We start from the raw sequence: 25,485 nt of genomic DNA on the forward strand, positions 1-25,485 counted from the left end.
GGATCTGGCCCGCGGGCCGTAGTTTGGGGACCCCTAGCTTTAGAGCTCTTTATTGGACGTTGGTTGCATTGTCACCTGGATGGTTTGCACCAGAGACGAGCTCTTCCGCCCCATCCGGGACAGAACGTCCACAGGGGGACCGGTCACAGAACCAGAACAAACCGTCAGACCAAAAGAAGATTTCAAGCCCAAAGTTTTGGAAGGAGGAAGCCGTCCTGCACGGCGTCCTTTGAAGTTGTTTCAGGAGTTTGTTGATCAGTCGCGTTGAGGCATGCGGTGACTCACATTCCAGTCGGAGTGGTTGCGCTCCGGCGCAGGTCGAGGCGCTTCAGGCGCGTGCAGAATGCGTGGCAGGACCCATGTTGGCAGAACAAGTTGTTGCGTTTGGATGAAGGAAACAATCACCTGGGCATTCATGATCGTCCAGTGTGGCGACATCCAGACGTGTGACCCCGCCCCCACCTGAGAGGAAGAAAATACCTTTAAAGAACATCATTCAGATCTACTGATATCAAAGGGATCAGAAATGCAGTCACGGTGACTTCAAGTTTGAATTCAGCCGTCTCAATACTCGAGTGCTGATGTGACACGTGTTCATGAATGAAGGTCGTTGTTCTCCCGTGACTGGAGTCATTCATCCAAAAACCACACTGCTTTCCTGCTCTGTCCATTAGCTTCTTTAACGCGGTGTTTGCACAGATTTTTCAGTCTGTAAAATGAGTCAGATTTTTACAGCTTTTCAAACCCAAATCTGCACACAGTGAACAAACACGCAGGTTTTGTTCTGCGGCTAATGTGTAACAGCAGTCATCCAGGAGCCTCCGAGACCCTCGTGTTTGAAGAAGGATAAGCTGTCGCAGCAGTCCTGGAAAACAAATATTCAATTGAAACTGAAATAAGTTCAGAACGGTAAAGAGCTCGGATCAGGTGTGGGCCGCTCCACCCCGATTACCATCAGGCCGCTTGAGCTTTCTGTTGTGGTCCTTTGAGAGGGGAATTCCTGCTAACATGCTTGAAAGTTTCAGCAGAACAAAGGAGTGAAGTTAGTGACGCATAAAGAATGTCTTTTCTGTGGAAAATTGTTTGCATTTTATAAACCGCCCATTCTACTGGATCATTCAGATTCTAGCTCAAACATTCAGCTCCTGCATGCAGCTTTATGAACAGTGATAAACATGAAAAAAAGACAGTTAGACATTTCTAAAGTATTTAATGTGCAGCTTTGGTGACTTAAATTCTGTTTTTTATTTGAGTTGAGGTCACATTAAAGTTTATAACGTGTCTGTGATCCAGAAGATTTTAACTTTTCATTTTGCTTCCACCAGTTTCAGCTACAGTTTCATCCAGGTTAATCCTATCCGGCCCTCCAGATCATTTTATTTTATTGTTATTAATGACCGGATGTTATCTTGTCCTCATTTCTAACTTGTAGAATTTTGACAAAATATATTTTTATGGAGGGGCTGCATGGTGGCGCAGTGGTTAGTGCTCTTGCCTCACAGCGAGAAGGCCCCGGTTCGACTCCCGGCTGGGACCTTTCTGTGTGGAGTTTGCATGTTCTCCCCGTGCATGCGTGGGTTTTCACCGGGGACTCCGGCTTCCTCCCACCATCCAAAAACATGCTTCATAGGTTAATTGGTGACTCTGAATTGCCCCTAGGTGTGAATGTGAGAGTGGATGTGTGTCTGATTGAGGCCCTGAGACAGACTGGAGACCTGTCCAGGGTGAACCCCGCCTTCGCCCATCAGCAGCCGGGATAGGCTCCAGCACCCAGCGACCCCAAAAGAGAAGGAGCGGTCAGGAAAATGGATATTTTTATGGAGAGTAAAATATTGAAAGTTATTTAAGGTTTAAGTTGATTTATTCTGGAATAATATTCCTGCATTTTTATTATTCATAATTATGTTTGAAGGTTATGGTTTATAAATGTAGTTTTAGTGTATTTAAATTTTTGTCCTGTTCATCCCACGACCTATTTTTTTAGAGTTTGACACTTTTGTTCCAGAGAGAGAATGTTTTTTTCTACGGGTGTGCTGCGGGCGACAGGTCCTGTGAAATGTAGGATTTTATTTTCAGAAAAGCTTTTCATATATTTTTTTAAATCAAATTTAATCAAACACATTTCATATGTTTGAATCTTTTATACATTGTTTCATTAACATTTCTTATTTTTACTTGTTTTTCAACGACTTTTTGATTTCCAGTTACATGTTATTACCCTTTTATGGTTTTCTAAGAGGTTTTTTCAAGACCTGAAGAATTCATAGGCAGAAGTGAAGGATGATTTGGAGAAGAGATGTCAGGATTTTGGTGAAGATGGCTTCTGGTGTGAGGGTATCCAATGATCTGTGAGTAAGAGAAGTAAGCACCCTCTGGAAGCCTGCAAGGCCCAGAAACCGAGGAGATTGGATCAGAGCGTGTGGGAGACACACCGGCGCTCTCCTTAAGATGCAGCCGCTCTCCACAAACCCGGGCCCCCAAAAACCTGCAGCACCTGTCCGGGTCAACCCCCCGGACCATGCATGCTCTCCTCGCTCAGGTGTGTCCAACAGTCCAGAAACATGTTTCAAAGGTTAATCGGTGACTCTAAGTTGGTCCTAGATCCTGAAGATGGATGGATGGATGGATGGATGGATGGATGGATGGATGATGGATGATGGATGGACGGACAGACGGATGGATGGATGGATGGATGGATGGATGGATGGATGGATGGACGGACGGATGGATGGATGGATGGATGGATGGATGGATGGATGGACGGACGGATGGATGGACGGACAGACGGATGGACGGACGGAAGGACGGACAGATGGATGGATGGATGGAAGGACGGACAGATTGGATGGATGGATGGAGGTTTCTTCCTTTCGTGGTCAGACCTCGCCACAGGAAGTCCCGCCCTTAACAGGAAGCTGTTGGAGCTGAGTGACCTTTTCAGGATATTTGAATGCAAACTCCAATCTTTTCTGTTTTACTTTTTAAAGATGTTTGCACAGAAAATGTGGATAAATGTTTCTGCTTTGATTCTGGATGTCCATATTTTGGTAAAATATATTTGCTAAATTCTTTAATTTTATTGACCTAAATTTACAAAATGTGATCATGGATCTTAAACGTGCATGTCTGAGAAGAAACCATTAAAATCTGTTGGTGGCTTTTCATAAAGTTGTCTTTCTTTTACATTTTTCTCCAAAGAGGATTAAATGATTCAATTCTAAAATGAATGTCCAGCAGCTGCTTGAACCATAAATAAACAGGAAACATTTTATTTTGAAACCAGATGCTTTTATTTTTGTAATATGAGAGAACAAAGCCTTCGATCCCACAGGTTTGATTCTTTAGAGACAACAAGAGGAAGCGATCAATTTGCTTCAGCTTCCTCCGTCTTTTCATCCTCTTTCTCTGAGTCGGAGGAGGACGAGGACGAAGAGGAGGAGGAGGAGGAAGAAGAGGAGGAGGAGGAGGAGGAGGAAGAAGAGGAAGAAGAGGAAGAGGAGGATTTCTTGGTGGATTTTTTGGTTTTCTTCTTTTTGGCCTTCTTGGTGCTGACAGCAGCTTCGGCGGTGACGGCGCCCTCCTCTGCCTCCACGGGTGCTTCACCTTTCACCTCAAGAGGAGCTGCAGGAGGAGCTGCAGGAGGAGCTGCAGGAGGAGCTGCAGGAGGAGCGGACTGCTGAGTGAAGGCCTGTTGCTGCACCTCCTCCTCCTCCTCCCTGTGCTCAGAGGGGCTGGTCTGGTCCGGGGACCTCAGGTCTGTGGAGACACAGGAGCTCTTTCAGCTTGTGTTTAGCTCTGACTCATCCAGAGTTAGTTTGATTTCTGCGGATGTTAGATGTGAGTAAAGATTACAGGATGGCGGTGATCGATGGTTTAGTGATCATGTGACCCGCTGGTTTGCATTTCCAACAGGAGTCAGTAAAGATGCTTCCCAAACCCATCAGAATCCATGAGAAGCTCCTCCCTGCGGCGTCTGAAAGGCGCAAATACGCCACTTACGCCTTCCAGGACCGCTTAAAAAATCTTGTTTGATTGTTTGTTTCCTGTTGGAAAGCGGCCAATCAAATGGTTGGAATCAGGCTGAAGCATCTCAGTCGTAACCGGTTTCCTGATGGAGGTCAACTTTCCGGTTTGACTGATTGGAATGTTGAATTTTGTTTGTTGTTGTTCTGGACGGCTCGGACTTACCACAGTTCAGCGCTTCGTCTAAAGAAAACTCCAGGCTGTCAGGGAAGAAGAGCGGAAGGATGAACGTGGCTGCTGCTCCTGCACTCAAACCTGCTCTGGTCCAGACTCACAAACAGAACCTTGCTTCCGGGCCGGACGCTCGCTCACCTCTGAGGATCAGTGATGCCGCACATCAGGTCGTCGTACTTCTGGATCTCCTGCTCCAGCTTCATCTTGATGCCCAGCAGGTCGCGGTTCTGCACCGACTGCTGCTCCACCTGCAGCGTCACCTCCGCCAGCTGGTTCTTGAGGTCACGGATGATGTCGCAGATGGGCTGCAGCCTCAGATTGTACTCGTCTTTGGTCTTCCAAATGGTATCTTCCAGGCTTTTGATCTGTACGGAAAGCAGGATAGGACATTTTTGTTGATTATAAAAACGCTTTTCAAACCAAGTCCAGGTGTTCCTGAAGGCTCCAATGACAGCAGTTTCTGGTGCTGTCAGGTGTTTATGTTGACATGTGGTTACCGTGGTGATGAGAGTCTTGATCTGAATTTCCAGGATTTTCTTCTGCTTCAGCAGGTCCTTCAGCTCAGACTTTCCAGATTCCAGCGCCTCCTGGTTCTGCGCCTCTTCCACTTGGATGTTCTCAAACTGCAAAGGAGAACAGGACAGAGTTGGGGGAGGGGGTGGGGAGGGTGGAGCGGGCCCCGACAGAACCCTCATACCTTGGTGCAGTACCAGTTGTCCATCTCCTTCATGTTCTTCTCGGCTACTTTCTCGTAGTGGCCTCGGATGTTCCTGACGACGTCGGCCAGGTTGGAGTTCTGGGACTCGATCTCCACCGTCACCTTGGACTCCTTGATCTTCTCACACAGAGAATCCACTTCCTGCGGGACAGAAGGGTTGAGGTTCAGCTGGGGCGAGCAGGAGCGGTTCTGCAGGAGTTCGGAGCCTCACAGCCTGGTGCTCTTTGGTCTGCTGAGCCAGCTCTGTCTTCAGCAGCTCCATCTCCTGCTGCAGGTGTTCTTGGGTCAGTTTGTTGCTGTCAAGGATCTTCTTCAGATCCTCCAGGTCTCGATCCAGCTCCTTGCTTGCCTTGGATTCTTCCTCCAGCCTGCAGACAGAGGACAGCTCAGCTCTGCTCAAAGTTAGGAGAAGAGTTCTGCGATGTTCTCACTTCTTCTTAAAGTCTTCATTGGCCAGCACAGAGTTGTTGATCTGCAGCAGGATCTTTGCGTTCTCCAGGGTGATCTCTTTGATCTGAGGACCAAAACATCAGATTAGAAACCATTTCAAACAGAAGATGCTTCAGAATAATGCAGCCCACCTTCTTGTTCAGCTCCTCCAGGAAATCCAGGGTTTGTTTCCAGTCTCGTCCTCGAGGGTCCTTCCTCTTGGCCTCGATCTCATCGATCTGGTTCTGCAGGTCCTGGTTTTCCTCTCTCAGTCGCTTCACCCTCTCCAGGTACCCGACCAGCCGGTCGTTTAGACCCCTCAGGGTCTGCTTGTTCTCCGCGTCATCGGCAGCAGGGGGAGCTGAGGAGTCCGGGACGTCCGCCCTCTGCAGAGAGGCGCGCGTCTGCGGGATGATCTCTCTGTCCTGCTCGTTGCGCAGCACTTTGCGCAGCCCCTCCAGGCTGGACACGGACGCCCTGGCGCCCCTCGACCCGGGAACCCCGAACAGGCTCCTGCTGCTGGACCGGGACATGACTGAGGATGAGAGTGAGAGCGACGGCGGCGATCAATTCTGCAGACTGGGAGTCACCGGATGGATGCTGGGAAGGCTTTTATAGCAGGTGTCTGCGCGTAAATCCGCCCACCAGCCACCCGGTTGGCTCCAGAGTTCGAGGAAAAACGTTCCGAGAAGAAAATCCAGTTTTTTTACCTCGACCCCTCGAGTCTCCACCTCAGGTGTCATCGTATGATTGGACCTCAGCGCAGGTGTGGGGAGGAGATGGACACTCCGGTCCTTTTAAAAGCAGCTGCTCCGCGGGAGAAACGCAGCTCTGAGACTCACCTGTTCAGACAGACCTCACCTGCCCGCGCGCGCCTCACCTGAGTCCAGCATGTCGTACAGCAGCCAGACGGTTGCCCCCAGCAGCAGGCGCCCCATCAAGAGCCTGGACTCTTCCGGGAAATGCAAAGAGAAGGAGGAGATGGTCGGACTCAACGACAAGTTCGTCCAGCTGATTGACACGGTGCGCATTTCACCCAAAATACGCAACTGGTTCATGATTCTTTTCTGCTATAATCGCTTTTTAAATACACTTTATATGAATATTGATTTTTTCCTGCAGACAAAGTCAAGTTGGATTAAAATTTATATTAAATATGTTTACATTTGAGCAGTAAACCGATTTTTTTTAACAAATGTTTTTCCTTACTTTAGAATTTCTATCAAAATCAAACTGAAACTTCCTCTAAGCGCTCAGCATTTAACTCTGCTGTTCTGTTCTCTGAGATAAGTTTCCTGGAGGAATTTAGAGCTGTAAGACTGACGGCTTTTTACAACAATAACATGAATCCATTCCCCGAAGGCACAGAAACCGTCTGCGCACTTTGAAAGCTGGGTGCGTGTCGCCCCCTGGCGGATCAATCCAGACCTGCAGAACCCCACTCTGATGAAAACTGTTTTGTATCATTTTTCTCATGATGGAGGACCACAAAGTTTCATTTATGAGTGTTTATTGGTTCAAATCGTTGTGAATCAGGAGCAGACAGAAATGCTATTTGAATCATATTGGTGATGTGGAAAATATGATCAGATGTGTGCCATCACAATTATTTCTTCCTGTTCCTTGCTTATCAAAGGTGAAAAACCTGGAAAACGAGAACCGAAAGCTGGAGGAGAAACTGAAGATCCTCAAGTCGAAGGAGGACTACGCCGGGAAGGTGGACGAGATAGTGCTGCGGGAGAAGGTCGACCTTGAAGAGCAGGTGGAGACTCTGCTCAAGGACCAGGAGAAGCTGAAGGAGGAGCTGGCTCTGCACCACGATGAGGTGGCGAAATCCAAGAAGAGGTCAGCAGAGTTCCTGCTCTGAAGCTCTGAGTGTTTGTCCGCACACTGACTGTGGAAATGCTTGCAGGTACGAGGAAGAGATAAACCATCGAGTTGACAAGGAAAGCAAATTTGTCATAGCCAAGAAGGTACGTACAGGTTCTCCAGTATAGAGCTGCCACAATCAGACAGCTAATCGAGTAATAAAATGGTTAAGGACTAATTTAATAGTCAATTAGTCGTTACTTTACATTATATGGAGTCAGAGTGTAGTAAAGTTGAAAATTATAATGACGGTTTTTTGGACTATTTTGGAGTTTAGCTAATATTTCAGCTACATGCTAGCTGTTTTGGCTAATTTGGGCCTTTTTTCCTTTCTTACGCTTATATGGCATTTGACTAATATTTTAGCTGGTTATCAGCTTCAGTGTTTTCAGCTATCAGCACTAGCATTTTCAATGGCCAAATTCAGCTTACAGCATTCACTCTAGCATTATCACAGGTAATGCTGTATATCTAGTTTTTAGTGAGTTTAGAGCTAATGATGGTTAAGATGTGAGCCTTACATCTACTTTGCTCATGACCCGATTAGTCAACTAATCGGAAAAAATAATCGGTGATTAGTTGATTTAAAATAATCGTTTGTGGCAGCACTACTGTCCAGGTGTTTCTCCTTCACTCATTCAAGAAGTATACATAGAAAAGTTGAGTCTTTAATGTGTTTGTGCAACAGGAAGTGGATGAAGGGCACATTGTAACTGTTGACCTCAAGCTGCAGCTGGAGGATCTGTGTGGAAAGCTGGAGCTCCTCAGAGCTGGATATGATGAGGTAAAGACAGGTTCAGTTCTTCGTTCTAGAGAATGAAAACGTTCCTCCAAACAACTGTTCTGTGTCTCTGACCGTCAGGAAATCAAGGAGCTGGAGTCTCAGGTCCAGAATGAGACCAAGATCATCCCTAACTCCAACAAACGCTCTCTGGACCTGGAGCCCATCATCAAAAGCGTGGAGGCGAAGTACGCTGACATGGCTTCTCGGGCCAAAGAGGAAGCAGAACAGCTGAACCAGAAGAAGGTGAGGAGCAGAGATGAAGAGGAGGACTACTACAGTCAAAGAGCGATGCTGAAACTGCGGTTCTTCTCCTCAGATGGACGTTTTGGTCCAAACTGCTGGACAGCGTGAGCAGGAGGTGCGCGACATCAGGAGGGAAATCGCAGACCAGATCCGCATCATCCAGAAGCTGAAGGGGGAGCTGGAGACTCTCCAGAGGAAGGTAAAGACCAAACCACAAACTTCTACAAACACGTATGTCCACCTGCTGACCTCTCTGTGTTCCCTGACAGGAAGAGTCGCTGAGAAAGGACATGGAGGACGTGAGGGTGAGAAATGACAACGACATAGAAAACGCTCGCTTTGAAATCACCAAACTGGAGGAGACGCTGAAGATCAGGAAGAGGGAGCTGGCCCAGCAGGTCCGTGAGCACCAGGAGCTTCTGAACCTCAAGCTGGCTCTGGACATTGAGATCGCCACCTATCGGGAGCTTCTGAAGAACGAGGAGGAGAGGTAGGAGAGGCTGCAGGTCATGACATGAACATGTGGGCGACGTGTCCTAACAGCTGTCTCTGCTCCGTCTCTCACAGGATGAGGCACACCATGCGCCACATAGGTGAGAACCCTCCATCCCCTTCTCCTGATGAGAAGCTTTAAAACCTCAGAGCTAAGAAGAACGTGTTTGAGCTGCTAAATGACGCCATGAAAAAGAAATACTTCTGAGCTGTTCGGTCCTATTTTTAAGACATAAATAAAGGGAAATTCCCTTTAATGTTAGCATCAAGCTAGCGGACTTTAGCTATATGTGCTAAATCGATTTATATATTTTATGAATCGATTATTGATCTGTTAAACTTAAATTGATTCAAATCAATTAATTGATTTTTTTATTATTATTTTTTCAACAAAGCCCTAACAAATATCCCTTGTTGGAGCCGTTCTCCCCCTTGTGGAGAATTCCTATTATAGTTAGCTGATGTTAAAGTCGAGGCCCGGGGGCCGGATCCGGCCCTCTGGGTAATTCTATCCGGCCCTCCAGATCATTTTATTTTATTGTTATTAATGGCCCGATGTTATATTTTGCTCATTTCTAACTTCTATAATTTTGACAAAATATATTTTTATGGAGAGTAAAATATTGAAAGTTATTTAAGGTTTAAGTTGATTTATTCTGGAATAATATTCCTGCCTTTTTATTATTCATAATTATATTAAAAAGTTACGGTTTTAAAGTAAAAAAATGTCATCCTGCTAGCTTTTTTGACTATTTTGGTATTTAATAAGATTTTTTAGGCTCTTTTGAAGTTTGCCTAATATTTCAGCTACATGGCAGCTGTTTTGGCCAACCTTTTTTTTTGTTTTTCAGGCTAATTTGGCATCTAGCTAAAATTTTAGCTGGCTATCTACTTCAGCGTTTTCAGCTATCAGTTTCAGTATCTTCAGCAGCCAAATTCAGTTTACAGCATTCACACTAGCATTATCACAGGTAATGCTATATATCTTGTTCATAACTGTGCTAAAAAAGTTATGGTTTCAAAAATGTAGTTTTAGAGTGTTCAATAAATGTTTATCCTTTTGGGCCTGCGACCTAAAGTGTGTTTTGGATTTTGGCCCCTTGTGTGACTGAGTTAGAGACCCCTGCTTTAGAACATATAATGCTGATTTGATGTCCTCACAAATGAGAAACATAGTTAATTAATTTGTGTTTTTAAATGTTTACAACTTTTGAAAGTTTTGTTTTCAACCCTTTAATACCTGATACGTCATCGATGACGCTTTAACACAAAATCTTTAAAGTACTGTAACTCTTCATCCGTTAACACAGTAATTGTGAGGGAGAAAAGCAGCTCCTCGAAAAGTTAAATTCTTTTAAAAGAATAAATAATTGATTCAAACCAAAAGATGGACAGAAATCAGTAAAAAAGAAACACAAACAAAACAAACAAACCTGTTGTGTGTTTGTGCTCCACTAAAACCAAACCTGTCTTTTGCTCAGATGTCTAAAAACAAACCAACCAAATCCAAGTCCTTACTTGCACGCAGACGCTCAACGGTCGTCGGAGCCCCAGAAGCCCCCCTCCAGAGAACCCACTGTTGTCCCAGACTGCCCCGTTGCCCCGGTAACCAGCACCTCCCCCGAACCCATCCAAACCCCCACAGCGCCAAAGAAGCGGCTGCTGATTCGGTTGGAGGTGTCGTCGGGCCGAGTGGTGTCAGAAAGTTCCCAGTACACCGACTGATCCACTCCAACTCTGCTCCATATCCACAAATGTGAATTTATTATTTAATATTTTTATTCGGTTATCTAAAGAAATAACTTGTACTAATATTATTTGGTGATCCGACAGCGGCTCCACGGCAGGTTCAACGATTTGCTGCAGTCTGGGCTTGAATTTGTTCACACTAGTGTTTGTCTTATCTTCTTTACAGGCGTTCAGCCTTTGGGTTAATTTTTCTGGTATTGCAGTTGTTCTCTTTGGACATCAGTCACTTACAAAAGACTACAAAGCCAAAGTAAATCATAAAGTCTGCCTGAAATCTGTGTTCTGCTACTCTGTCTCTCATCTCTGTCTGATAGAAAAACAAATATTGAGCTGCTCAAAATGATCTTTTTGGGGAAATATCAGCATCCTGGGATGCAGAAACAAAAGGTTTCTGTTGGTTCATTGTCCTTCCAGTTCACCCATGTTCTCGTGTTTGTCTGCATATCTGAACTTTGTAGGATCTTGGATAAAAACATCTACTGTTAATAAAAAACTAACAAAAACGCGTCTGTCTTGTGTCACTATGAAAAGAACCAGGGCCCCGCCCTATAGGGGTGACTGAAGACCCTGGTTTGATGAAGCAAAGCTTTGTCTGCAAAAACCAGAGCTGAACTCCTGCAGTCTCTGAATCAAACTCCCTCCAACCCTTGGCTGCTCTTAAAAATACAACTGGGAACAGAAGGGCCCCCTGCACGAGTCCAACACGCACCAGGAACAAGTTCAACTTACTGCAAGCATCAAGAACCAAGCCTCTGCTCTGGCAGTGCAGAGACTGAATGAGTCCCAGGACTCCATATTTCTAGAATCCCTCAAACAGAACTCTAAAAGGACAAGATAAAATACTTCCTCCAAATCCACAAAGCGCATATGGACCGGGTGGATGAATTCAAATAAAACCCTCAAGCTCTTTGTGTAGAAAGTAGTGCTAATCCACTGATCCAAAATCCAGGGCTACAAGGTTTCTCCTGAATCAGAAATCTGGACCATCAGCCAAATTCTCCTCTCCAGTACCCTGGTGTATCCTGGCAAGGCTGAGTATAGTGTCATCCCCCTGTAGTTGGAGCAAACTCCTACCAGACCAACTCTGACCATGTTCTGGCACACAGCCAAACGCCTCAAGTGTTTGGGATTGACAAACTGTGACTGTGACAAGTCCAAAAACACAACAGTCTTCTGCTCAGATCAACGAGGTTGTACCTCCTGATTTAACTCCTCCAGGAATCACTGTCACTGACCACATGGATGTTGAAGTCTCCCAGCAGAACAACAGAGTATCTGGAGCTCCTTCTAGTCTCCCTGTACGAGACGAAGGCCAAGTATTTTGTGGTGCTGTTGGTCCATACAACAAGACCTCAGAGTGGCAGAGACCCCATGTTTCACAGCGGTGATACATGGCAAGTAAATTGATGACCTTTGAGTAAACCCATACCAGCTCGTCTTCTCTCACCATGAGCAACTCCAGAGTGGTAGAGTGGTATTTGTCTGAGTCTTCACCTGAGACCCAACGCAGGCTGAAATGGCCCAGCCTCTAGGATCACTGAGGATCTCAAACCCCCCAACACAATAAAGAGGTGCTTCATGTCAGAGGCTCCAATTTTCATGGTTTTTAGAATTCCTAGCAATTTAAGCCCAAAGTGCTAATAATAGTAATAAAACAGGAAATATAAATTCTTCAACACCAAACTTCCTGACAGGTATCTTTATTTCAGTGCCTTCCTGTTGAAGAAGCTTTTTTGGTCAAATATTGTTCTTTAAAAAGAAGAATTGAGCTGTTTCACTGTCATGCCTTTGAAGGCTGAGAAGGAAATGATGGTCTTACAGAGGAATAAACAGCTCCACAGCAGCTGCTTTTGTTTGTTTTTGGTCTGTTCTGTCCGACCATAATTTCTCCACCGTCTTCCGTTTGTCTCGTGCCCGCTCTCATGACCCAGCAAAGCCCGTTTCATGGAAATACAGAAAGGGGAAAACAGATTTTTTTCAAAAAATTTGACCAGCTCGGAATGAGGACAAAGTTTCCATTAAGGATGACGTGATAAAGAGGAATTCGTTGTTTGTTCTGGGACCTTTAAGGTCAATAATTTAGAACCGAGTAAACTGCAAAGATCTGAATTTATTAAGACAAGTGAGGCTGAAACAGAGTGAAAGTGACGATACACCAAGAGAATCACCAAAGTAAACTACCAAACGTCGTGTTTCCTTTGCATGTTGACCTCAATAAATATTTAGATGGTTGGGCATTCTTCTAGAGTGAAACCTCCTCCGTTACCGTGGTCGATCGCCTCCATCTGTCTCTAAATTTCTGCAGGAGTTTGCATGCAGGCTCTGTGTACTGTTTGTTGGCCAGACCCAGCACCAGCGGCACCACAGCCATGCTTCCTATGCCAATGCAGGAGATCACAATGTGAGGGGGGGAGCTCCAGTTACTGTCACTGATGAGAAAAGCGATGCAGATGTGCATATAAATAAGGTAAGGAACCCAGCAAGCCAGGAAGGTCAGAGACACGGCCACAACACAACGGGTGTACCGCAAGTTCAACCTTTGCTCCTGGTCTGAGGCCTGACCGCCTCGATCCACAGCCCGGTGGAGGCGACAGATGTCCTTCATCTGGCCGCGGGTGATGCGTAGAACGTGGCCAATCATGGCGGCGATGACTACAATAGCGGGCAAAACAATCCCGTACACTTCCAGGTAGATGAAAGCATTGGTAAACACCCGCCGGTAGGAGCAGCAGATGGTTTTATTCACAGAGCAATTGGAAAGGAGCATCAGGTTCTGGCTGTTGTCACAGCAGTGAGTCCAATCTGGCCCCGTCCAGTCGTTCCACCCAAAAGCAGGCAGAGATGCAAATAAAAGCGGGGGCATCCACACCACGAGCAACGCCAGAGGAAAATGCCGGTGCATCCACAGGTTGTTGTAGTGCAGAGGGTCAACGATGCAAACAAAGCGCTCATAGTGGACCATCACCAGGTTGAACAGGAATGCCAAGAACAGGAAGTTGGGGAAGACGTGGGCCAGCAGGCAGGAGCTGAAGCTCAGGTCCCGGTTCAGACCCATCAGAGGGATGAACGGCATCGCCACGCCCGTGCACAAGTCGGCCACCAGCAGGCTCAGGAAGAAGTAGTTGGGCGTGTTGTGGAGCTGACGGTTGCAGATGATGCCCACGATGATGAGCAGGTTAGCCAGGATGATGGAGGTGGAAAGCGGCACGGTGATGGTGTAGATGAGGTGCTCCTTGGAGAGCAGAGAGCGGGAACTGTTGTGGTCCATCATGGGTGTCCTCAAGTCAGTCCAAACCGGTCACAGAGATCCTACAGCAAAGACAAAAACATCTAAGATGACCAGCTTCACCAACACCTTCTGATAATTAATAATAAAACCGGATTTCCACTGCTCCATCTCCGGTGGGTTAACACATAGAACTTTTGTTGATCAATCAGAATGTTTACATTGCCTCTGTCATGGTTGCATCTGACGTCCGTCCCTTTGCAACACCAGCTTTAAGCAGGAGTTCTGTTTCTGGTCCTGTCGCCATGTCCATTTTGCGCCAAAAAGTTGTAAAAGCAAAACTAAAAAAAAAAAAAAAGGTCTGGGTTTTGAAATAAAAGCTTCCGTTGTACTTTCAAAATAAAAGTCTATGAAAAAAAATTATATTAAAGGTGTCATGTCCAAGCAAAAACATACATTAACAATGCAGATTTTCACCATGGATGAATGACTTTTATTTTGGAAGTACAAAAACATGACGTTACTTAAGAGGGAAAACATGTATTTTGCAAGAACTCTGTCAGAAACGGGTAGACAGCTGGTTCCACGTGTAGAAGGTTTATTAGTTCAGACAGGAACTAAGCACAGCTAAAAGTCCACAAAGTTAAATCAGGGTCAGACAGGCAGAGGTCAAACACAAGCATGAGATCATCCAAGAAGAGACTATGTTAGGGTCCAGGCGAGGGTCAGGGCAGGCAGCAGGTAATCAGATGAAGCAGGTCCAGAAACAGAAGATTTCTATCTAGAAATGCTCAGTAATGCAGGGAGAGTGGTACAAACAATACTTCACACTGAGTGAGGCTTTGTGTGTTGCTTAAGAAGCAGGTGGGTGTTTGTCAGATTGGAGACAGCAGAGCAGGAACCAGGAACTGTGCGCTGGGGCTGCTGGGAGATGAAGTGAATTCAGTACTCTGGAGACTGTTCCCGCCAGTGACCAGAGGGGGAGACAGAGCGCTGACATGCCCATAGAAACATTTTCTCTCTACGGGGTAACCTCAGCGGTCTGCGACCTTGATGTTTCATGTTTACAGGTTGACCTTTTATTACCTGCAGACAGCCCATTTCCACCTGTGAGAGCAGTTTGGACTAAATGTATGGAAGGCCATCGAGTTGAAATATCCGTTCTTGAAATGGTTGGTTTGCTATGTAGCTCAAGAGGAAAGTCGCAGTTTGAGAACTAACTCCTCGTTTTCAGTGGTTTCATAAATATCATCTCTCTCAGTCAGCCGGCAGCGAACACGAGTTATTGGATGAACATCTGGAGAGGTTCACTCACTTATCAGCAGAAGTTATAGCGTCCTTCGTGTGTATTTTATGTCTCAGAGTGATGCATACTCCGCGTGTGGATACTCCAAACAGAAGGAGACGTATGCATAACCTCACGTTTGTGAGCCTCTGTAGTGCCGTTTTGTGGTTTTTGGGTGAAGTCTGATTTATGGTTCTGTTGGAGTGAATTGGACCGCGGAGTGTCCGAGCCCCCTCACTGCCTGCTTTGTTAGGTCTCCATGGTTGGGTCTGTCACTTCCCCTGATGACACTAATGTTTCGCTCCATGCCAAGCATCCAATAACATCATAATAAATCTAAAGACGTGTAGAACGGTTCATTGCTGTGGAAATTCAGCAACATTTAAATCAACATTTTGACAGTTTTTGCATGTAAATAAGCCCAACCCGACTTAATGGTGCCAAAGTCCTGTCCAGGTACAGGTAATGGGATTTTTAGAGGGTCTTAAAATGGTGAATAAACACAGAAAAACATGTTTTGAACGGCTTTTACAGCAGCTTAGTGCTTTCTACCTGGAGATGCTTTAATAATGAGAATCGTACAGAGTTTAGAACCTGCTGGAAACCCGTTGGTCTCTATGAAAAAGCCGGTTACCTGTGAGAGGTGAATCAGAAGAGCAGGACGGTCATCTCTGCGCGGCACATCCACAGCCAGATCAGAAGCCCCCGCTTGTTCTGTTCTGCAGCAGCTCCTTCCTGATGAGACAACCTCACAGACGGAGCGGGAACGCCAGCAGGCGGCTTCTCCGAGATCCTGAGAGGAGGAAGTGACCTCTGAAGGAGGAGGAGGAGGCAGCGGAGCTCCAAGTGGCTTTTCCTCACAGGGGTTTGTGGGACAGAGGGCAGTGTCCACTTGGTGGTTTCTGGACCTCGTCAGAGAGTTGACGTCCTCCGGCTTCCATTGGCTGAAGATGATGAAACCAATCCAGAGTGAGATGACGTTGATTCTGTACCTCCCTATTTGGGGTTGGAGTTAATTGAATCCAGTGTTTATGTTCTTTGATTTGCTGTAACTTTTCAACCGTTAACACAATAATTCCAGTAGATTCTGAACAGTCTACTGGAATTATCGTGTAAACGGTTGAAATGTTACAGTACGTTCAAGATTTTGTGTTTAAGTGTCGCCAGGTGTTAAAGGGTTAACTTAAAGAACGAGCCACCTAGTGGTGGTTTAGGGAAGAGATTGTTCTCAACCCAGCCAGCAAAGCCGAGTAGGCCCCATTTGGTTTAAAAGTGGGCAGATTCGGACCTCCAAAGGGTTTTTTCTGTGTTTGCCCACATTGGTTTAAGTGGGGACTCAATTGGTTAGCTCATTAAGCTAGCCAGCCGCCTGGTGGGCAGCATAGTGTGCTAGTGAGGTCCACTGTAGCATGCTAGCAGGCTCTATAGCAGCACGCTAGCAAGCTCCTCTGTAGCATGCTAGCAACCTCTAGTGTAGCATGCTAGTGTGCGCAGTGTGGTTGCCTGGTGAACTGCGTCATATTTACTTGAATTTATATATTGAAAAGGCTTCAATCAGGAAGTCAAAAAACATTCTTTGTTTTTTTTAAACGCGTCATGTCTGATTGGCCCTGCGATGGACTGGCGACTGTTCGGAGTGTATGTACCCAACTTTTGTTCAACAGTGGTGAGGATAGGCTCCAGCAACCCTGACGAGGATTGAACAGGTTTTGAAAGAAGACGTTAATGATCCTCTCACTTTCTAATGTAGGTTGTTATGACGACAGTTTATTTATTTCTTCATACATAATATCATAAATGTCAGTAAATCAGAAAGAGATTAATTTACACAAAACACGCGTTTTATAATAAATGTTTCTGTTTTGGAGAAAAACATAAACTATGGTGTTCTCGTCAATGGTGTGGGGGGAGGGGGGTCACACTTTTACTGAAGGATGGGATGATAATAAGACTTTGCTTCTTGGCCGGAGAACGGACCAAATACTTGACTCCAACAATGTGTACTTCTGATCTGAAAACAGACGTCTCAAATTTAAACAGCGTTGGATGGAAAGTCAAACACAGAGGCACCCCCCCTCCACCCCAAGAGCTTGGAGTAAACGCTGGGACACATGAAGGATGGGGAGGCAGATAACGGGCTCCCGAGCATCCGAAGACACTACGCAGAGAGGACAGGCTGGACATGAAAGCATCCTTCAGGGGACCAGATGGAGCCCTTTTCCAAGAAGACCAGGCCCCCCGAGACCATAAGTCACTGATATAATCTGCTCTGTTTCTGTAGAGAACGGAAAAATGTAATGTGATAAGATTCATTAGACTGCAAAGAAGAGCTGCTTTGGTTTTGCTCTTTTGAGCATCAAACTCCATAAATGGAGTCGAAACGAAACATGAAAATGAGCTGAAATAGGAACAGAAATGTCATCAAATCAGCATAAAAAAATCACCTTAACAACGTTAAACTAGTGGGGTGGAAAAATACAGTAACAATAACAATAAAATGAGTTAAAAGGGAAATAGTAAAAAATGAAGTTTATTAGAAGAGTGGAAAAACGTAGAATATAGAAAATATAAAACATAATTGGAACTTTATTTCCCCCTTAAAGGCAATTATTTGTTTGACATTAAACAGTAATTAAGATTAATTTTATCCTTTTTTCTGAACACATTTCATGTTTTTAGAGATCAATTTTGAAGTAAAATGTATTTTTTTCTAAAAAAATGTTCCATCAAATGTATTTTTATTTTAATAAATGTGTTTTTTAATGTTATTTGCAATCAGACTGAAAAGAAATCACAAAAAACTGAAACCTATACATCAGTAAGTGTCAAACTCAATCACACAGGGGGTCAAAATCCAAAACACTCCTCAGGTCGCGGGCCGAACAGGATAAACATTTATTCAACACTCTAAAACTACATCTTTAAAACTGTACTTTTTTAACATAAATATGAACTAGATATATAACATTACCTGTGATAATGCTAGTGTGAATGCTGTAAGCTGAATTTGGCTGCTGAAGATGATAGTGCTGATAGTTGAAGATGCTGAAATTAGTAGCTGAAAACACTGAAGCTGATAGCCAGCTAAAATATTACCTAAATGCCAAATTAGCCTAGAAAACAAAAAAAGCCTAAATTAGCCAAAACAGCTAGCATGTAGCTGAAACAGTTGAACTCCAAAAGAGCCTAAAAAATCTTAGTAAATGCAAAAACAGTCCAAAAAGTTAGCAGAATGACAATTTTTAAAACTGTAACTTTTTAACATAATTATGAATAATAAAAAGTCAGGAATATTATTCCAGAATAAATCAATTTAAACCCTAAATAACTTTCAATATTTTACTCTCCATAAAAATAGATTTTGTCAAAATTATACAAGTTAGAAATAAGCACAAGATAACATCGGGTCATTAATAACAATAAAATAAAATGATCTGGAGGGCCGGATAGAATTACCTGGAGGGCCGGATCCGGCCCCCGGGCCGTGACTTTGACATTTGCCCTGCATTCATTTCATTTCATTCATTTCTTTATGGCACAAATTCTGTTTATTAGTTTTCATTTACAAGCCAAAAAATGAATCTCCACTGTGGTTTACTCTTTTGAACTTTTTTTTTACTCCACATCAAATGTTTTATGAAGATGTAATAAAATGTTTTTTTAGGGATAAATAAATGTTGCATTAAGTGTCTTTTTAATTCAATAAATGTTTTACTTTTTTTTAATTTTATGGACGACTTCCATCCAGTCCGGCTGCATAATGTTTGCACATGTTCCAATAGCTCAGTGGGTTAAAAAAAGCTGCACTTCAGTGCAGGAAACTGTTTCTGCACAACATGGAAGCTGCAGGACGGAGAGGAGAAACGTCTGCATCCAAACGCTCAACAGGAAGCTGCTAAAAATGAAACATTTTCTCTTTAAACTATCCGTCTACTAATTGATGGTGCAGCTTTTAGGTGGTAATAATGATGTAAATTCCCTTTATGTGGCTAAAGAACATAAAACAGAGCATGAATGTTTAGGAAAAGCTGTTTTTTTTGTCTCTCTATAACCATAAATCATTCGTTTGTTTCCTCTTCCTGCTTCCTCTTCCTGTGAGCTCCTCCTCCTCCTCTTCTTCAGGCTTCATCCCAGCAAACAAAGACAGAAATAGATGCATAAACAAACTGCGACGGAAAAGAAGTTTAATCCAGATTAACTGTATTTACATGAAAAACGAGGATTTCTAATCATCCACCTTCAAATAGGATTCAACATCTTCCAACAGAATCAAACCTGAACTAAAGTAAATCAGGATTCTTTGGTTTTTAAAATCTCTTCAGGGTGAAAAGCCCAACGGATGAACAAAAAGAAACAATCGGGTCAGAGATGAAACCAGAACACTGATCCCAGCGGCGCCTCCTCTCATCGGTCGGGTCTCTGCAGGCAGAAGACTTTGGCCCGGTTGTCTCCTGAGGCTGTGACGGCGAGCGACGCCTCCCTGAGAGCAGCAGACACAGAACAGGAAGGGGTTCAGGTCCGCTTCAGGGTTCTCCTGGTTTGAGGTTTTACCTCCTAAAGGAAGACGAGCTGAGCATTGTTAGAGAAACGATTGGTGCTGCAGGTACCAGCTGGTTCTGGATTAGTGCTGTTCATCATCAGCAGAACCACAGAAAGAAGAGACGAGCAGATTTGGTCCAAACAAAACCTGGATCACAGGAACTACTTTTCCCTCTGTGTGAAGCGGCTGTGATGTTCAGCTGCAACCAAAGCTTCACCAAAATAAAAGCTGCGGCTCCGTCTGTCAGTTCCTGAGGCTTTTACTGTGTCGTACTAACTCCACCCCCCCACAGGAGCGGCGGGGTCTGCTCACCTGTTCACGGCGAAGTCCAGGATCTCGGCGCTGTGGCCGCGGAACTCCGACAGCAGGCCGCCGGAGCGCGCGTCCCACAAGCGCAGCGCTCCGTCCAGGCTGCAGGTGGACACCACCGGGGAAGACTCCTCCCACTGCAGGTGGACGATGCCGGCCTGCGGGTGCACGCAAGTCATCAGTCACGCCTCAATATGAGGAGTCACAAATAAATGCAAAACCGTCAAAATGGACATTTTTCACAATAAAAGTCAATCATTTCAAAATATAATAAAACAGAGAACCCCAAAATAAAAGTCTGATCATGGAATCCAGATTTATTTTTCCAGAAATAAAAAGATGTATTTTTTTTATCGTTGGGAAAATTTGACATTTTTATTTTCCTCTTTTAACTTTTTATTTAATATATTCTGAAGATGTGAGGAAAAACTAAAACTGGACAAATAGGGAAGTTTCAGACCAAAGGATTCCACCACAAATCAACTGTTTAATTCTTTAGATTCTAATCTTTTATCCAGAAAAAATATTTATTTATTATTATCTCAATTTTTCAGAACCAGATATGATCAAAGTGATTCCTGATCGGATGGTGTGTTTGAGATGGTTCACCTACTTCTAAATAAAACAAAACAATCCTTCAGTGATAAGAGGAGGCGGAGCTTCTTCACCTGGTGGAGACACTTGTGCCTCAGCGCCTGTGTGGAGAGGTCAAAGACGGCCAGAGTCCCGTCCAGAAACGCCACGGCGATCAGAGGAAGGCTGCAAAGACACCGGCGTCAGACCTCAACCCGCCGTCAGACCTCAACCCGCCGCCTGCATCGTCTGCGTGTGGGGACTCACATGCTGCAGAACCCCACGGACTCCACGGAGTTGGACTCCTCCTCGTCCTGGGATCCTTCGGCCTTGCCCCCCTCCACCGTCAACGTTCCCACCACCTGCACACACGAGCAGACGTCAGGCGCCGCCCTCGCCCTCATCCCGCCGCCGCAGCGTCGCCGTGGCATCCACCTTTCCGGTGCTGGTGTTGATGAGTTTGGCGGAGCCGTCCACTGAACCCGTCAGCAGCAGGGAGCCGTCCTTGTTGCACGCCAGGCACGTCAGCGCCCCCACGTGGCTGTCCTGTCCTGTAGAGGGAAGCAGAAAGCTCTTTCATCGCCGCCACACTGCAGCCGTCAAAAAACTGATGGAGGGAGAAAACTCCATCAACCTGCACCAAAACGCTTTAACCAGAACTTCAGCACCGGTCAAACCGGACCATCCTGGAGGAGCGTCATCCAAACTACAAACACGTTAGTTCCAGAGGGACGGATGTGTCCGTGCAGAACGACAAACTCGCTGAGAACAACGTCTTCAAACGAATCAAAAGAAAAAGAAAAGCAGGTATTTTGTGGCAAAAAAAACCTAAATAATTTTAAAAAATGACACCTAAAAAAACAGAAATCAACAGAAGAATTATAGAGAGTGAAAAAAAAGACAAGTTTCAAATGTTTTAAAATAGGTTTTAACCCTATGTAGTCTGCAGCCTTTCCTAGTTTCTTTCCTACCTGTTCTGGTTTTTTATCCTTAAAATCAGCGGTGCAAACTCATTTTGGTTCATTCAACCCGTCTGATCTCAAGGAGGCCGCACCAGGAGCATGATAGCAAAATAACCGACAGTCAACTTCTTATTTTTCTTTTTTTCTCAGTTGGAAAAAATGCCTCAAACGACCTATTAATTATTATTAGGGCTATTACTATTATATTTTGACAACATTTTGGTAATTGTGGTGTCACACCTCGTCATTTTATAAGCAACTTAGAGGTGGCAGACTCTAGCAAAGAAATGCTGTTGGTATTTTGATTTCTTGTTTTGCTGATATTTATTTTCTTTTGCTCCCTCTAGTGGCGTAATTGCACATTGTGGTCATTTTTTAAAATAACTAACTCGCCACCGGAAAGGGCTAAAACTTGATCTTTTTCCCAAACATCCTTATAGTTTTTCTATAAGGCTGTGTGTTGGATATCTCTGCTTATAACGGTTTATTGACTGATATAAATCGTTTTAGTAAAGCCCCAGCTTATTGGGTTTAAAATAATACACAATCATTCCCCAATGGACCTGAAATAGGTGAGCTTAGTCATTTTTTCACTAAAAAGTTTTATAACAAAGATCAAACTTAAAATGCATAAATCCAAAAACAAAGCAGAAAGTCAAAAGGCGCTATCCGCCCTCGCCATTCCCGCTCTGACCCACGCTCACGCCCCTCACTCTCCTCTTTTGCGGATCTGTGACAAAGTCACAAAAAAACAAAAAACCTTTTTATAAAATGCTGGCTTTCCTGGTGGTTTTATCTCCATAGCAACCATTTCATATTTTACTCGTCTGGAGGTGACAAACAGGTCGGCGTCATTTTTAGAGGGATCGGCAAAAGTAAATGTTTGGATTTCCTTGGCAACAGAGGTTTTTTGTTAAGCACTCCCACATTTTTAATGTTTTTATATCATATCATTCAGCTTAATCCAACAATTCATGTACTAAAGCTGTACAATATTAAAAACGTGCGAGAAACAGACGGACACCACTTTGGCGAGCTCGCCACGCCACCGTGTTCAAAGCCTACAGTAGCTTCCTAATGATGCTGGAGGAGCTAGAAGATCATAGAAATCTCTAGGAGGACGTTAAATGTGGAGTAGAGACTAAAGATTATTAGATTTAAAGATGGCTGCCTCTTCCTGAGGTCAAAGGTCAATAAAGTTCTGACTTAAGTTGATGGCGTCTGAGATCGCTTGAATAAGTTTTCTTTTCCAGAATTGTGGAAATCACAATTATGTCATCATTGTTCTTATTTTTGTGTTAAACCAAACACTTTAAAGCTAAAAACGTTTTCAAACTTCATGTTATAAAAACGATGCTAGCGCGTCATTCCTATGACATCATAAACAGACGATGACATCAGAAAACTCAGCGATGACTTCAGGTAACGCCGGCGGATACACCTCTCTGTGGAAACAACCAAACTGGAAAACAGTCCACAGGTCCTGAAGTCGTACCTTTCACTGCGTGGATGACGTTCCCGTGCTTTAGGTCCCACACGCGCACCGTCCCGTCCTCATATCCCACCGCCGCCCGCTTACCTGCAAACAGCACAGTCTGATGCTGAGAACTCCATCCAGCACTGAAGAGACCGTCCAGCCTGCTGGAGGTCATCTCTCACCGTCGGGGAGGATCTTCCCGGTCGTGGCCTGAAACCCCGGACTCTGGAAGGTCTTGCAGCCTCCCGCCGGGACCTTCCACATCCACACGCTGCCGTCGTCTGTTCCCGCCATCAGCACCGGAGCGCAGGGATGCCAGTCCAGCCACTGAGCGGGACCATGAAGACGGTGAAGCAGCTTCCTCTGCGACAACCCAGAACCACCAAAACCCGCTCACCTCCAGATCTTCCACTTCAAACGACCAGATCTCCTCTTTGGTTTCCACCTTCCAGACTTTGATCAGGCCGCTCATGTCGCCTGAAGCCACCAGGGACGAGTCATGGCTGAACATGGCACATGTCACCGAGTCCTTATGACCTGAGGAGGAACAACAAAAGCTTCCTGCAGTCTGTCGCTGCCAGAACCAAAGGATCCGGTCCTCACACTCACCGGTGCACTCCAGCAGAACCTCGCCATCGCTCACCCTCCACACAAAAGCTTTATCGTCTTCTCCTCCGGTCACCGCCAGGCTGTTAGTCGCCGGGTCCAGACTCACGCAGAACACAGAACCTGCACGGAGGAGCGGGGAGTTCTATAACCACGGTAGAGCTGCTACCATTAGTCGACTAATCAATAACCGACCATTGAAATAGTCCATGACTATTTTAATAGTCGATTAGTCGTTACTTTATATTATATGGAGTCAGAGTGTAGTTAAGTTGGAAGTTATACCGGCATTCTTTTACCTTGATGGACTATTTTGACATTTATGAAGGTTTTTTTAAGCTATTTTGGAGTTTAGCTAATATTTTAGCTGGCTGTCAGCTTCAGCGTTTTCAGCTATTAGTTTCAGCGTTTTCAGCTATCAGTTTCAGTGATTTCAGCTATCAGTTTCAGCATCTTCAGCAGCCAAATTCATCTTACAGCATTCTCACTAGAATTATCACAGGTGATGTTATATATCTAGTTTTTAGTTAGTTTAAAGCTAATGACTGCTGAGATGTGTGTTTTACATCCAGTTTGTGCATGACCGGATTAGTCGACTTATCTGAAAAAATAACTGGTGTTTAGTCGACTATTAAGATGATCGTTTGTGGCAGCACTAAACCACAGCAGCCAGAACAGCAAGAGCAGAAGAGGAGAGCCTCCAGCAGGAGGAGGAGGAGCCTCCATCATCACCTGTGTGTTTGGAGAAGGTGAGCTCGCTGTCATCTTGTTCTGCTTCAGCTTCCATCTCGTCCTCCGTCTCCCAGCCTTCGTCGTCCTTATGGTCATCCTCTTCAAAGTCCACATTGTCCAGCTCATCAGCCAAATCCTCTGTGAGAAACCATCGTTTAAGAGGTCATAAAATAAACAACCACACAGTCATCGATCCCTGTGAGCCCCGACCACAGACCTGGTTCTGGTTCGGTCTCGTTTAGATCGAAGACTTCGATGATTTCTTCATCTCCGTGGATCTCTACGATGTTTTCATCGGCAGGATCCATGTTTTGATCCGCAGGAAAAGTCCCAGGCAAAAGCTATAGAAAGTAAAGCTAGCTTAGCTAACGCGACAGTTAGCCTCCTCTGTGCTCCGAAACGTACACGACCGGAACCAGAACACGCTTTGAACCAAACACGAGTCCCTAAAAACTAAATCAGTTGAATCTACCACAACTGAAAAGTCTGAGAAGCTGCATGTTTTCTTCACATGTTGATCGTCACGTTGAGCCGCAGTCGCACAGTGATGACGTAAGAAGATACTTTTTTTTCTTTTACATTATTAATAATAATAATTTATTTTGTATGTATTTTATTTAGTTTAAAAAACAACGATGAATTAATTTTCGACAGATAAACGATGAATTAATTTTCGACAGATAAAATTAGTTAAATAAATCTGATCCAGGCGCCGTAGGAGGGTCTCATCGTTTTGATTGGCTGAAAGGATCACATTCTTAGCGACGATTGGCTATTTTATGAAAGTAGGCGGGTTCACGGTTATTTCACACATTTGAAAAACCACCTAATTTTGATGAGTAAATAAGTACATACAAATGCAAAAAAGAGCACATAAAGATATACAAATATAAAAAAATGCACCTTTCAATCTAAAATATGTTTGCAGATTTTATTATAAAAACACAAAGACAAAAAGTTGGTGTTGCACATTAATCTGTTTTTTGAAAAATAAATCGTACTTTATACATTACTACTTAAGTAGATTAGGAAATAAACACACCAGCAATGGAACTAAACTTAAATGGATAATCTGTCTTGTGGCTCTTTTTAGTTAGTAACGCGGATATAAACGTCTTCTTAACATTGTTTTACTAATACAGTTTATTTAAAATAAAACGGGGCATTCGGTGACGTTTACGCTGTAATCCACAAGAGGGCGCCGTTTCCCCCCAAAAAGATAAACGTCGGGATTTTTTATTTTATTTTTAATTTTACACTAGTAACCACTAGTGTGGTCTACTTACCATAGACC

General features: G+C 44.4%; 5 protein-coding genes and 1 long non-coding RNA gene across 11 annotated transcripts in view; 3 read left to right on the plus strand and 3 right to left on the minus strand.

The window, feature by feature from the left end:
• Positions 1–25,485, plus strand: part of LOC112160147 (neural cell adhesion molecule 2) — a 615,672-nt gene that overhangs the window by 296,082 nt on the left and 294,105 nt on the right. The window lies entirely within an intron of this gene.
• Positions 3,307–5,924, minus strand: LOC112160148 (keratin, type I cytoskeletal 18). Of its 2 annotated transcripts, XM_024294539.2 has the most exons (8): positions 5,497–5,924; positions 5,347–5,429; positions 5,127–5,283; positions 4,895–5,056; positions 4,695–4,820; positions 4,336–4,562; positions 4,189–4,223; positions 3,307–3,756 (listed from the first exon to the last, which is right to left on the minus strand). In XM_024294539.2, exons 1-8 carry the CDS (start codon positions 5,875–5,877, stop codon positions 3,365–3,367), a joined length of 1,563 nt encoding a protein of 520 aa, XP_024150307.1. In that variant the 5' UTR covers positions 5,878–5,924; the 3' UTR covers positions 3,307–3,364. The 2 variants fall into 2 exon arrangements, with proteins under 2 accessions (XP_024150307.1, XP_024150308.1); XM_024294540.2 differs by lacking the exon at positions 4,189–4,223 and having other exon boundaries at positions 3,589–3,756; positions 5,497–5,922.
• Positions 6,168–10,984, plus strand: LOC112160151 (keratin, type II cytoskeletal 8). Of its 2 annotated transcripts, none has more exons than XM_024294542.2 (9): positions 6,168–6,367; positions 6,981–7,189; positions 7,257–7,317; positions 7,902–7,997; positions 8,076–8,240; positions 8,314–8,439; positions 8,510–8,730; positions 8,808–8,833; positions 10,261–10,984. In XM_024294542.2, exons 1-9 carry the CDS (start codon positions 6,236–6,238, stop codon positions 10,455–10,457), a joined length of 1,233 nt encoding a protein of 410 aa, XP_024150310.1. In that variant the 5' UTR covers positions 6,168–6,235; the 3' UTR covers positions 10,458–10,984. The 2 variants fall into 2 exon arrangements, with proteins under 2 accessions (XP_024150310.1, XP_024150311.1); XM_024294543.2 differs by having other exon boundaries at positions 6,169–6,367; positions 10,214–10,399.
• Positions 12,577–16,012, minus strand: gpbar1 (G protein-coupled bile acid receptor 1). Of its 2 annotated transcripts, none has more exons than XM_024294546.2 (2): positions 15,627–16,012; positions 12,577–13,790 (listed from the first exon to the last, which is right to left on the minus strand). In XM_024294546.2, the coding sequence occupies exon 2, from the start codon at positions 13,750–13,752 to the stop codon at positions 12,724–12,726; it is 1,029 nt and encodes a 342-aa protein (XP_024150314.1). In that variant the 5' UTR covers positions 13,753–13,790; positions 15,627–16,012; the 3' UTR covers positions 12,577–12,723. The 2 variants fall into 2 exon arrangements, with proteins under 2 accessions (XP_024150314.1, XP_036070388.1); XM_036214495.1 differs by lacking the exon at positions 15,627–16,012 and adding an exon at positions 13,929–14,322.
• On the plus strand, positions 15,825–17,321 carry LOC112160167. The gene is made up of 2 exons (XR_002921622.1): positions 15,825–15,961; positions 17,014–17,321. It is a non-coding gene; the product is annotated as an uncharacterized LOC112160167 (long non-coding RNA).
• On the minus strand, positions 19,160–24,758 carry LOC112160149 (angio-associated, migratory cell protein). Its single transcript, XM_024294541.2, has 11 exons — positions 24,409–24,758; positions 24,192–24,329; positions 23,463–23,582; positions 23,251–23,390; positions 23,036–23,180; positions 22,872–22,955; positions 20,850–20,965; positions 20,682–20,776; positions 20,510–20,600; positions 19,845–19,999; positions 19,160–19,472 (listed from the first exon to the last, which is right to left on the minus strand). Exons 1-11 carry the CDS (start codon positions 24,497–24,499, stop codon positions 19,397–19,399), a joined length of 1,251 nt encoding a protein of 416 aa, XP_024150309.1. The 5' UTR covers positions 24,500–24,758; the 3' UTR covers positions 19,160–19,396.

This window comes from Oryzias melastigma, linkage group LG2, assembly GCF_002922805.2.
Source record: "Oryzias melastigma strain HK-1 linkage group LG2, ASM292280v2, whole genome shotgun sequence".
NCBI classification, from domain to species: domain Eukaryota; kingdom Metazoa; phylum Chordata; class Actinopteri; order Beloniformes; family Adrianichthyidae; genus Oryzias; species Oryzias melastigma.

Coding starts and splice junctions, on each gene's coding strand:
- LOC112160148 (XM_024294539.2), bottom strand. CDS start 5,877: ATGTCCCGGTCCAGCAGCAGGAGCCTGTTCGGGGTTCCCGGGTCGAGG. Junction 5,284..5,346: donor AATGAAGACTTTAAGAAGAA/GTGAGAACATCG, acceptor CTCTGTCTGCAG/GCTGGAGGAAGAATCCAAGG. Junction 3,757..4,188: donor AGACGAAGCGCTGAACTGTG/GTAAGTCCGAGC, acceptor GTGTCTCCACAG/ACCTGAGGTCCCCGGACCAG.
- LOC112160151 (XM_024294542.2), top strand. CDS start 6,236: ATGTCGTACAGCAGCCAGACGGTTGCCCCCAGCAGCAGGCGCCCCATC. Junction 6,368..6,980: donor TCGTCCAGCTGATTGACACG/GTGCGCATTTCA, acceptor TGCTTATCAAAG/GTGAAAAACCTGGAAAACGA. Junction 8,834..10,260: donor GCACACCATGCGCCACATAG/GTGAGAACCCTC, acceptor ACTTGCACGCAG/ACGCTCAACGGTCGTCGGAG.
- gpbar1 (XM_024294546.2), bottom strand. CDS start 13,752: ATGATGGACCACAACAGTTCCCGCTCTCTGCTCTCCAAGGAGCACCTC.
- LOC112160149 (XM_024294541.2), bottom strand. CDS start 24,499: ATGGATCCTGCCGATGAAAACATCGTAGAGATCCACGGAGATGAAGAA. Junction 23,181..23,250: donor TTGAAGTGGAAGATCTGGAG/GTGAGCGGGTTT, acceptor GGTCCCGCTCAG/TGGCTGGACTGGCATCCCTG. Junction 20,777..20,849: donor TCAACACCAGCACCGGAAAG/GTGGATGCCACG, acceptor TCGTGTGTGCAG/GTGGTGGGAACGTTGACGGT.